Source organism: Carassius auratus, unplaced genomic scaffold, assembly GCF_003368295.1.
Source record: "Carassius auratus strain Wakin unplaced genomic scaffold, ASM336829v1 scaf_tig00018130, whole genome shotgun sequence".
NCBI classification, from domain to species: Eukaryota; Metazoa; Chordata; class Actinopteri; order Cypriniformes; family Cyprinidae; genus Carassius; species Carassius auratus.
This window is the reverse complement of record NW_020524853.1, coordinates 1-12,671: the sequence shown is the minus strand read 5'-3', so window position 1 is coordinate 12,671 and position 12,671 is coordinate 1. Positions and strand designations below refer to the sequence as shown.

Below are 12,671 nucleotides of genomic sequence, written 5' to 3'. Positions count from 1 at the left end.
CCAGTGAAATTGTGCCAGTTTTATACTGTTGCTGTGGGTTGTTTTTTAGTCTACAGCAGTACTGGGCACCTACTGTAGGTCACCGTGCCCCCTCACCTCCCTGCCCCGAAATGCAATTTTATACAGAACGAGATTTCTACAGAGGGCACCCAAGCCTGGTAACCTTGCTGCAAAAGCTTAAGTGCATTATGGGTTTTGAAGTTTGTCACAAAAGGGAACAACACAGGCCCTTTTGTTATGATTTTCCATGTAGCACTGATTTTTCATCTTTTTTTTTTTTTAGTTTGTACAGCATAGCAACCAAGTTTTATTGAAAACCCATCTTGTCAGCGGTTAATTCCTCATTTAAGACAGAAGCAGAAATGAAAGTATTAGTATATCAATTTCACTTTTAGTCTCAACTGTCTCTCTGTCTTTTTCAGGAATGGGTGACATGGCGGTTTCTAACTCTATTGGTAGTAATGTGTTTGATATCCTGATTGGGCTTGGTCTGCCCTGGACCCTCCAGACTTTGGCCATCGACTATGGCTCCACAGTAAGTGGAAAATGTTGTAATAGATTATTGTGGTTTAATAATTTGTTTGTTAAATGCTTAAAAAAGCATTGACAGAAATAATAAAAAATCAGTCTTCTTTGTTTAGTCATTATTTGTAGGTGGTTTTGTGTTTTTGTAACTTAGGACCTGTCAGTAGCAGATGCCCAATATCATCTTTAGAGCAGCGATCAAGATGACTCAATATTTTTAAGATCTAAAATATTTGAATCAAGTAAAATTTGTGAACAATACATACCTTTAAGGACAAGTCTTTTGATTGGAGCTCTTATCATTTTATTTTTTTTAATTGCATATTAATATAAACACAATTCTTGTTTGTTAGTGTAAGGTAAATGCTTTTAGAATATTAAAACTCCTCCTCCGTGGGACTTGAGACCGGTGAGTGGAGCAAGTGTCGCTCATTTCCAAATCACTCCACCGGCCTCGCTCCGTTCCCATGGCTCTCAGCCCCGCCCCACTCGGCACAAACAGATTATATTGAAAATTACAAAATATTTTGTATTAGTGACATTACACAAAACGAAAATAGTCATTCAAGTGTCTGTATATGTTTGTCTACCTTGGGTCTAAATTAAATACAGATTTTGAGTCTCCGTTGGATAAACATTGGACTTTGTTTGAAATAATTTGCTCTATTAATTTAAATACTTGTTATATATACAATGTTTAAGTTCTTGCATATATTTTTTTTCTTCTTCTCAGATTCACCTGAACAGTAAAGGCCTGATTTTCTCAGTTGGGCTGCTGCTGGCATCTGTGTTTCTCACGGTATGTGAGAAGCATTTAAATACAATTTCTTTCAAAATGTTCTTTGAGTCCACCACTCACCCTCTTCCCTTTCTTTTCCTCTCAGGTTCTCGGTGTGCATTTGAACAAGTGGAAGCTGGACAAGCGTTTGGGTTTCGTTTGTTTGCTGATGTACGCTGTCTTCCTGTGTTTCTCCATCCTCATCGAGTTCAACGTATTCACCTTCGTCAATCTGCCCACCTGCCGTGAGGAATGAGACGGTTCCTTTTCTTGGCCCTCCCTCCTTGACCTCGTGAGGACAATGGCACAAGTCCTCGATCAGAGGCAGACCGGCTCTCCTCCTGATGGAATATTTATTTACTGATCTTGCTGATCCTCTATCGATTCTCTCCTTTTCTTTCCAATGCGTGCAATATTGACGGAGTCTCCGGGTCTGTGGGGTTACAAGAGGATGTGTGTGAAGAATGGTCCTGTTGACTGATATATACACTGTTCTAACGGGACAGGGACATGGGAAAAGATGACTACTGCCTGGTTTGATGTGAATACTTTTTTTATATATATTTTGCATATTACGTATTTAAAGAATATGATGTTAATGTATTTTATGATTGCCATTTGCTTTGTTAGCTGCTATTTGACTGAAGAAGAGGCTGGACTTACTCATTATCAGTAAAATGATAGATTTATGAGGATTCTTTATTTTGCTGAAAGGTACTGGTGACCTCCAGGAAAATATCTTGTGAACAGTCCTCTTTTTAATTCGGGCATTAGCAAGTCACCTTCACATCACAAGATTAATCCGGACATCAGGGTCATTAGTGTCTACATTTTTCCAATGAGAATATGTTTACGTTGCAGAGGCGGTAATCAAACCGAAAGGTTTAAGATCAGATCAAATTTAAGTCAAAAAAATTGTTGCTTTTAGAGAGACAGCGGGCATTTATTTGCGCCCGTTTGGAGATACATGTTGGAACGATACAGTGAGACGATACTGGTGTGTGAAACATGGGGTTTCTATAAATATGTTTATGAACTTTCTTTTGTCTTTAACACTCTGTATATACTGAAACAGAGAAAGGTTTATTTATTAATTTATTGAACGCTATTTATGCACATTACTTTCCTTTGACGAACTGAAACAAAACCAACCCACAGCTGTCCCAAAGAAGAGAGTGTTTTGGAGTTTTAGCCTTTTGTCATTCATAGCTTATGTGTCAACCTTTTCGACTGGATTCCTTCTCCTTCATCGCTGAATATGATGCACCTTTGTCTTGATGCATAAAACAGTTTCTACTATTTGATATCGTTGTGTGACATGACATCAGAGGTAATTGCATAGAATATTTGAACACTTTAAACATTGGAAGGCGAGTAAGGGTATATATATATATATATATATATATATATATATATATATATATATATATATATATATATATTATACTTAACTGTTTTTACATTTAAGATCAGTCCATTCGCTGTATAGAGTGAATGGAGTGAGTGAGCCGCAAACCTAAGAAGCTGATTAGCAGGAGCGTGTCCTGGTAAAATGAAGCTAACGTCTGTGTAACATTGAAAAGACTGTTTCAAAGTCAAACCATAGATGTAAATTGGCTTTAGAAGAGGTCAAGTCATTTTTCTCTTAGCATGCCGCTCTAATTTTAGAGTTTATCAAGGATTTTTTTTTTTTTTCTCAGCAGAGCACGGATCAGAATTCATCTCAAAGGATGCAGTGAATAATATGGATTTTTCTGATGTTCTTTATTGCGGATGTGTCCGGGGCTCATTTCTTGCCCTTCTTTTACAAGGACTTTTTAAATACTTTGTTTTGTATGCTTCTGGTTCTGGGGATTTGAAAAAGATGCTGCCATAATGCATCACAGCTGTAAGCTTTTAACTGTGGCACAATATGTGGATGCAACTTTTTCTCCTCACAGAGGTTTTTTAGTGAGCTGACAAAGTAGCGATTCTATGGACTGTTTTAGTCTAGTTAGCAACTTCATGCAGATTTTGTAGTCTGAAGGCACATTGCAGGGAAGTTTTGTGTTTTATGCACTGGTTGATACTGAGTGTCTAATTGTTTGTCATATTTTAAGAATAGAATTTAGATGACTAAGAAACATATCTCAAAGAGTATTGCGGCAAAGTATTTTTTATCACAAAAGTAACTTTGTATTTTGTAACGCAAAATGTTTAGAAATGTTTTCTGCTTTTAAAAGTCTGTATAGTGTGCTTCAAGTGAATCTGCATATTTATTCTTAAGATCATAAAAGAAATTTGTCAGCTTACCGTCAGAGTACTCTTAGCATGTTTAAAATCAAGTCAAACTTTGCAAGGCATTATTTTCAATGATAAAAAAAAAAAATTAAATAAAATGATTTTTTTTTTCTCTATATTTGGCAGAGCATATTAGCAAGTATGAACATTTTGTTTTCTGTATCACTCGTAATAGACATTGAGGCCTAGTTTACTTTCCAAAAATGCAACAGCAGGTCTAGGGTTTAAGCAATGTGATATTCCTGATAATATATGCCAGGTGTAAAAGTAAAGTGTACAAGCTGTGTTTGGATGCTGAAGATAGTTAGTCTATAATTTTCTTCTTTGTAAAGCAGGGTATAGTAAGAAATACATTGGAAAGGCAGGGTTCATGAAAGATTTGTTCATGAAATGCAATAATGTTTAGATTAATTCTTTACTGTGTTTGTATTTTCTCTTGTAAATCCTGAACATGACACATCACATTATTTGAGTCGTATATATGCTACTTAAATAATTCAGTAAGGTTTAATAGAGTTTGTGCACTCTATGCTCAATATTAAGCATAATAAAAAGAGGTTTTTGAGATGCAACTAAATTGTCTTTCACTGCAACTCTGTAATGTTCCAAAATCTACGAAAACTGCTGCTTAGATTGTGGGACATTAATGCCTATATGTTTAAGGTTGTAATATCAGCCATACTAATCTACAGTTTCAATGATTTTATCTTACTGATTAATGCTATTTGGTCATCATCATCACTTCTGGAATCAAAGCACTGCTGCTCATTTGTGTGCACAAATATAATAAAAATAAAAATGAGGGCATGCACAACCAATTCGTCCACAATTACACAAGTGTCCCTCATATTTCCTTTTTTTCTGCTGATATTTCGTTATGGAATCAGGCATATTTGAATAATATGCCTGATTCCTTTTTTTTTTTTTTTTTTTTTTTTTTTGTCTTTGCATGTATATCCGTTAATTTATATTTTAATAGATACTGTACAATGTTTGGCTCTTTTATTTCTTTATTTTTGTTGTTGTGTTGATTAAACACCACTGGTTTGTTAAATAGCATGGGATATTTTAAAATAAGGAATTATTAATGTTCATTAGTATTACACATTGTTGAACACTGGACAGACAGCAGTGGAATTAGACCTCTTAGATTATTGCATGTTTTCTTTGTTTGTTTGTTTTTTCAATGGAAAACTGCTGGGCTTTTGATTCTCCAATGAAAACATAAGTTAGACATTTTCAACTGATTTCTTCTGCATTTCATAAAAAGAATGCTGGTTGGTTTTATGTACTAAAGTATTTTGGTATTTCAGTTGTATATCAGAGTACATTTTTGTTACTTGAGCATAATTAAAAGGATCTTTGCTGAGGTAAACACTATTGTTTGCTTATTGTCATTTCAGCCATAATGACATGCATAAATACTGTATAGACGTTGGTTTCACTGTATAAAGGGATCTAATAAATGCAATTTCTATAGGGAGATAATATTTTTTAAACCTCAAACATACCCCTAACCCTTACACCAGGGGTGCCCAAACTCTGTCCTGGAGGGCCGGTGTCCTGCAGAGTTCAGCTCCAACTTGCCTCAAAACACCTGCTGGTAAGTTTCTATGCCTATAAGAACTTGATTAGCTCGTTCAGTGTGTTTAATTGGGGTTGGAGCTAAACTCTGCAGGACACCGGCCCTCCAGGACTAAGTATGGTGACCCCTGCCTTGCACTAACGTGGTGATATCAGTTGATATAAAGCAAAACATTATTAGATTATGCCTCCTCGCCAGAAATATCAGTTCCAACTCCGGACACTAGATCCTGTCAAAAAATAACTGTTTTGTCTGATAACAAAACAACTAGTCCGCAAAGTTGTCTAATACCAAAATCTGTTAACAGCAAGTCTTGTCTGGTACCAAAAACTATATTAACAGAGTAAAGCCAAAGAAGAGCAAAAGCAGGAGATTAAGTAATGATGATAAAAAAAGAACCAGAGTTTACTGAATAACCTTAGTTCCATATATTTTAATGTTAAGTCTAAACTAACACAAAACCAACCAGTGTTATACCACAAGCAATAACTATGGAAAATTACTGCGTAACAACAACATCATGTGATGTTAAAAACCTTGACATGGAAACATTCTCTTATCTCTTACACAAATATCCCTTGAATCCACACAATCATTAGACTAAACAACAATGGAATAAAATATAAATGTCCAATCAATAAACGAATCGATTAAATGAATATATAAATGGTACAAAGTTATACTCTTTTATTGTTAATTATTTACAAAGATGTGCTTCTGTCAAAAATGAGATTTAAGTAAATGTAACTGCGCTTTTGTAAGCAATGGGTGACGTCAATGGGCCGCTGTGCTGGTGGGGATTGTAGTTCATTCAAAATTCGCAACGTTCTGCCAACGTTACTGTGACGTTTGTGTAACGTGATACGTGAGCTGGCTGGGGACAGCTTGATAACCATTTCCGCATATTTCTCGCACATATCGCTGTGTTTATTAAGAGATGCATGTTAAAGGATTTAATTTCGCATAAAGTGCTGTTTGTAAGTGCAGCAATACATCCGCATAAATGGAAGCAAACAGCGTCAGTCGAGTAAACTGGGCCATAAACCGCCGGGCGGAGAGTTTAGTAAGTAAACACATGGCAGACATGGCACAGAGACGCTCAGCGGTGTCTGAAGAGGATAAAGTGCACCCTATGCCAGGAGACCTGAGCAGAAGCGCAGAAGACATCCCGGGGCGGGCCGAGGTGAATTTCAGCACGGATTCACAGTCCTACAAACCTGATGGAGTGGCGGGAAAGTTGATGCGCGAGGACGCGTCTTCATCATCGGGTACTGTAAAGTGAAAAGAGTAACAATGATCACGTTTCCCTTGAAACGGACTTATACATACCTTCCCTTCTATCATTATGACACTTTGTCTTATTTAAAAAATGTGTTTCTGAATTGAGTTTTATGATTAAGTTGATATTGGTTAATAGTTGATTAGGTATTGTTTTATTAAACATACAAATAAAAAAATGCTAACTTTAATAGTTTTTTTTTTTTTTTTTTTTTTTTTTTTTACACGTGTTTATGTGCTAAACTGATAATATGATTAATGGACCAAATGTTAAAAAAAAAAATCTATATTAATAAAATCCTTTGACAAAGATGAGCCACCACCACCATTATTATTATTGTCAAAATTGTTTTCTACAAATGAAACTGAAAAGCAGATTTGATTTCAATGCTAAATTTGAAAGGAATAGTTCACCCCAAAATGAGAATTTGCTAAGTACTCACACTAAGGTAGATGAGTTTTTTCTTTATTGGAACAGATTTGGAAAAATTTCACATTACATCACTTGATCACAAATGGATCTGCAGTGAATGGGTGCCGTCAGAATGAGAGTTCATCCAGCTGATAAAAACATTACAATAAACAACTCAACAAACTTATTTATGTTCTGTATGACCTGAGGCTTGACCTGAGTAAATTGTCAGCAAATTTTCATTTTTGGGAGAACTATTCCTTTAGTCTTTTGTAAGTCTTCTCTAAATTTAATTTTTTTTTGCAACTACAGAGACAGCAGCCCATAGACAAATCATATCACTGCTTAATGATATCAAAGAGGAGCAACAGAGGCAGTGGGAAGTTCTGAAAGACCTGCAGGCCAGGATTCAAGGACAGGTGTGTGAGGAGGAAGACGAGCCGCTTGACGTAGATCTTCCACTGCGAACAATGGAACAGCTCAATGAAACGGAGCAGCATTTAGAGGATACTGAAGCTCAGAAGAGAATGGTACGAAATAATTACTGTGAAATCGAATTTACTCTACAATCTGCAATTACTGCAGTGCATGTAATAATAGGTTAAGTTACTTTGTAAACCTCAGTCAGGACAGGAAGTTTACATTTTATGGAGATGGTTGTTTATCCGAAATAATAGTTCAGAACAGTTTAGACGCTAACACTCTTCACTTCTTTAACTGTAGTGAGTATTTCTTTAAATTTTGATTTTTATTTCGTAGGTGTCACACCTCTCACGGATGGGCGGAGCTACAGTAGATGATGCGGTCCGGCGTCTTATGCACACTGTTCTCTCTTTCAGTGTGGGCTCAGAGCTCAACTGGGTTGGCAGAGGACAGAAAAGGAGCTTCAGAAACACACGACTGCAGGGTGTTTTATTTCGTAAGCAGCCATTGAAATCATGTTTCAGTGCAATTGCAACTTCAGTTTTATCACTGACTTTAGTGAAATGAAGTGAAGTGAGGTGTATCCAAGTATGTGAAGTCTGGTGAAACACACACACACACACACACACACTGTGAACACACACACACACTGTGAACACACACCCAGAGCAGTGGGTAGCCATTATTGTTGCGGCGCCCAAGGAGCTGTTGGGGGTTTGGTGCTTGCTATAGGGGCTCACTTCAGGCCACGACAGCCCCTTTATCACTTTAAAGGTCAATATTTTTAGGATCCTCGTGTGAAAGATTGTTTTAACTCCGTTCTCTGCAGGTGCCTTGAAGAAGACACCTATAGGAAAGGAGGCCACACACCACCAGTTTGCTGATGTAGTGAAGAAATGGTTGCGGTTTGCCCCTTTCCGACAAAGAGGAAGTGGACGAAGACCGCACTGGAAACCTGTTGAGTTCATCTGTCCCAAATATGACAGTACTGTGGAAGATCATAACCAGCCTAACCATAACCCGCTGGATTCTGGTGAGATTCAGGTGACAATTTAATAACAGTAAGTGTTGTATCCAAAGACAAGTAAAGTAAAATAATTGAATGAAGAGAGTGTGAAGCATTGGCTTTCAAATTCTGTTTCTTTTTTGCCATATTACATTCTTTCTATTATAATATTTGCTTTGCTTTCTTTAAGTTAAAATATACTGTTGTTAGGGAATAATTTGCAGATTTTCTCATTACAGAATTAATCTTTAAAAAAAAAACTAATGGGCAAATGTAAATAATTCTGTTATGATGATTATTTTGCCCCTGCGATTTTATTTGAATTATGTTGTTATATGATTTTTTTTTTAAACGCTGGTGCCAATATATTTCCTTTTTAAATTTTGCAAGTTGGAAATAAAGAATGTTTTGCTTATATAAATTCCATTATGTTTGCCAAGAAATGGAGATCAGAATTTCAAACATGAAAGAGTTTATAAGTGTACAACACAGAAAGTTTGAGATTGCTCTAGAAGAAAATTAAGAAAAAATTTCTTAAATGTAATATATAATAACTTATAACGGCTCAATAATGTAGCAAAATGCACTTACTCTGTGGTATCTTTGGCAATGTGATCAGTTTTCTAAATAATGCTTGCTTCCTGACATATACTGTATAAAAACATTAAAAACAAACATTTTATGTATTAACTTTTTCTGTGGTTAATTAATTTGTGTTCTTTGAGTTTTTCATGTTTATAGAGCCATTATTTTCCATTTTTGTGACACAATTGCTTGAAATTTACTGTTAGAAAAGTAAAAGCTGATCTAACAAAATCTTCAGCTTTGGAATCCATGTCCATCACTGATAAAAATTTGATTGTGGTAAAGTAAAAATACTACATAAAAACAAATGTAATTTCTACACTAAATAATGAAGTTAAGGCAAGAATAAAAAATAAAGTAAATTATATGTAAAATGATATGTTTTACTCAATTTAAGCTTGTAGAAATTAAAGGTTTGTGACATCTGGAGTTAATTTTCTACTCAAAATGACCCATCTATACTCAAACACTATCCATTGATTGTTACTGTCATTGTGTATGGTGTACTAAGTATTGAGGTCTCTGTTCTTTTGGGTAATAATTATATTCAGTGGAAATATTATCTTAAAATGATAACATTCTGTCTATTTGCTTATTTACTGATTTTATTTAATTCAATACATACATTTTATTTAAAATGTGTGCAATACTTGCCAAATAAAGAACATTTAAGTGAATCTTATTTTTTTTTTTTTTTTTGTGCATTAAATTACTGTTATTTAACAGAACACCTTTTTCTTTTTCTTTTTTTTACAGTGATAAGTTTGCTTAGGTAAATTTACAAACAAAGAGTCCATACAATTGTTAAATGTTATATATATATATATATATATATATATATATATATATATATATTTTTTTTTTTTTTTTATTATTTATATATGTGTGTGTGTGTGTGTGTGGTGCGTGTGTGTGTATATATCAAATATACAGTCTACAGTGTTTTAATTCGTTAAACACCAATGTCCAAGAGTGCATATACATTCACCATGGGAGTCTGTCATAGCCTATTTGTAATTTTAAGTGTCATTTACATCATATCTCAAACTATGTATTGATTAATCACAATCTATTTGAAAATAGTACATTAACATTTGCAAAAAAAAAAAAAATATATATATATATATATATATATATATATATATATATATATATATATATATATATATATATATATATATATATATATATATATATATATGATGATTAATAATTATTAATTTTTTTTTTTTTTTTTTTTTTTGCTCTGATAAATAATTCGATGAATTGAAATACTGAAATTGTACATATATTTATATCCCCACAAGGTCGTTTCCTTAATTGTTTCGATGATTACGGCTTCGGTCCTCAGTTCCACTGTCTTTCCGGTTCTTTCATGTCCTCTCTGAGTAACATCAATGGCTTCTCCCTTCCAGAGACATTCCCAGCTGGAACACGTGACCTGAAACTTAATGCGCATCAACTTTTGTTCTCCTCCTGGAGTTTGTTTTTGCCGGGAGAGGTCGCATGCTTTAACACAGTTATGAGTCTTTAATGCGAAGTACAAGGAAACAACCTCGACTCGGTCACGTAGGAACATCTAAAAATGTTAACAGCAACTGAGCCTTTGGAGAAACATCATCCAGGTCTTATAAATGCGTAACTGCGCTTTTTCTAGCGGGTGTTTTTGGTTTCGCCCCGTCGAGGTGAGTCCCACGCAATGTTTATTAGCGTAAGTCTGCGGCGAGTGTTTTGTTTGTCGACCTCAACTTAGTCTTGAAGACATTTAAAACCGTTTGTGTGAGTGTGTGTGTGTTTGTTTTAGGCTACTTGTTAAAATAAAAGTGCTTAAATTGGTGGTTACAACAGCTTGGGAACATATATTTTAAGTTTTTGTTTATTTTAGTAGTTATATTTTATTAACACTTAATTACCTGTAATAGTATTTGTTATATTATATATTTTGGGTTAACACTGGTAAGGATAGTTTGATACTTTGGTGTCTTATGTTTAGTAGCAACCACTTGCAGTTTATGGTCATGAATCAAAACTGATGTTGTTTCAAGCAGGTAATTGTATTATACAGGTTACTGTGGTTAAAAAATGGTCTATTGGAAAATAAATGTAATGTGATGTTATGTTGTTAAATGTCATTGTTGTAAAGGTTTAAGAATGGTCTCATGGAAAGTCAAAAGATACAAGCATTGAAACATTGTGTTTTTGTATTTTTGGAATAATCTGTATTTTATTTAAAAAGTTTTAATGGCAACATTTCTTGTGAAAGATCATATTATATTTGCTTTTTCAAAACTGAATGCACTTATGTTCCTTGTGAACTCTAAGAGAGGGAAGTAAACTTAGTTTAGGGGTCAAGTTAGTAGCTTTAGTGTACTTTTCTCATAACCAGTATACAATGATTCCAAATTTGGGGAATTTTACATTTTAAAAAAAGAGATAATTACATTAGAACAGGTTGTGATATTCTTCCCAAATTTTGGCATCCCCTAAAACATGTTTGTGTGTGCGTTTGTGTGTCCAAATGTCCAGTAAAACGTCAAATCAGCATTTGGAGGAGCAGTTAACAGCCCCTATGAGGAACATAGCATAATAGAAAATAAATAATAGGAAAATATGTAATGAAAATGTAAAAAAAAAAATCAATAGGCCAATATAAAAACAATACTCAGTGGAAAGTCCCTATGATATATTGTGTTTGCTGAATTATCCAAACTTGTGCACATTCCTTTATTGCTGTCAGACAAATTGATTGAATTCATTACTAACTTTTTTTAATCGTCCCACCAGATTTTTCGTTTCTTTCCCAGTCCCCCACCAATATTTTAGCAGTGGGCTCTGAGGTCTGTTAAGAAGATTAGCCTCAGGCAGAGGGAGGTAACTTAACTGATTTTGGGCAGAGCTCTCTACAGGCTTTGAGCCGAGCTGGATTTTGCCCAGAACATGCATCACATGCGACAAGAATTTCAGATTTGTGCAGTGACTGGCATTGGATTAGTTTGGAGAGAATGTTTTTGATCCATTTCATTACTCTTTTCATATTTACTTGATTTAAGCCGGAACTTTGACCACTGAGCGCTACTCCGCGCTACTGAGTGACTGAAGTGTCTTCATTGTGGCAATTCTGTTCACTGGAATTTGTCATCATAATTTTAGTGTCTGCGACAGTATTGGGAGTTGCTACACAGATTTCAGTGAACGTGGTGGGTACATGATTAAACCATTTTGGAATGAAATGGTGATCTTAATGGTCTGCTGATCAGAGCCTTAAATGCAAAGTGAGAGATATAATTAAGTAATGAGATATCAGATTTAGTTGAACCGCAGAATTGAAAAACAAGAAAAAAATCATACTTTTATTCAGCAAGGATTCATTAGATTTATCAAACATGACAGTAAAGCCATTTACAATGTTATAAACGATCTATGTTAAAAAAAAATCTGGAAAACAATATGTATCAGTTGTCACAAAAATATTAAGCAGTAACTGTTTTTAACAAATGCAACCTTGATGAGCATACGACTCCAAACTCCTGTCCACACTGAATATTTTTGTCTTGTTTACATTTTCGGGGCCAATTGGAGGTTCAAACACAAAGGAAACCTCAAATATTTAAAACACTGAAACCCACTGGGACTAAGGGTTGTTTTGAAGCAGATAATGTTTGTTGACTATAACTTCCCATCACAAAAAAAAAAAAAAAAAAACTCGCATTCCAGTCTTACCCATTTTTGACTGGCTGTGCACATGTGAAAATGTGGTGAAAAAGCTGAAATATTCTTTTGTCTTTACTTTCTGTTCTGA

At 34.7% G+C, this 12,671-nt stretch overlaps 1 protein-coding gene and 1 pseudogene across 1 annotated transcript; both read left to right on the top strand.

The window, feature by feature from the left end:
* The window catches only part of LOC113075956 (sodium/potassium/calcium exchanger 3-like), a 65,850-nt pseudogene extending 63,167 nt beyond the window's left edge, over positions 1 to 2,683 (top strand).
* A 3,335-nt stretch (positions 2,684 to 6,018) lies between these two features.
* LOC113075955 (uncharacterized) lies at positions 6,019 to 8,547 on the top strand. Its single transcript, XM_026248601.1, has 4 exons — positions 6,019 to 6,436; positions 7,171 to 7,388; positions 7,618 to 7,777; positions 8,111 to 8,547. The coding sequence occupies exons 1-4, from the start codon at positions 6,172 to 6,174 to the stop codon at positions 8,335 to 8,337; spliced, it is 870 nt and encodes a 289-aa protein (XP_026104386.1). The 5' UTR covers positions 6,019 to 6,171; the 3' UTR covers positions 8,338 to 8,547.
* Positions 8,548 to 12,671: the final 4,124 nt, after the last annotated feature.

Bases quoted from the DNA above. Each gene is read 5' to 3' on its own strand.
- LOC113075955 (XM_026248601.1), top strand. From the start codon at position 6,172: ATGGAAGCAAACAGCGTCAGTCGAGTAAACTGGGCCATAAACCGCCGG. The intron at 6,437-7,170 runs GTACTGTAAAGT...TTGCAACTACAG, and splicing joins GGACGCGTCTTCATCATCGG to AGACAGCAGCCCATAGACAA. The intron at 7,778-8,110 runs GTAAGCAGCCAT...CGTTCTCTGCAG, and splicing joins ACTGCAGGGTGTTTTATTTC to GTGCCTTGAAGAAGACACCT.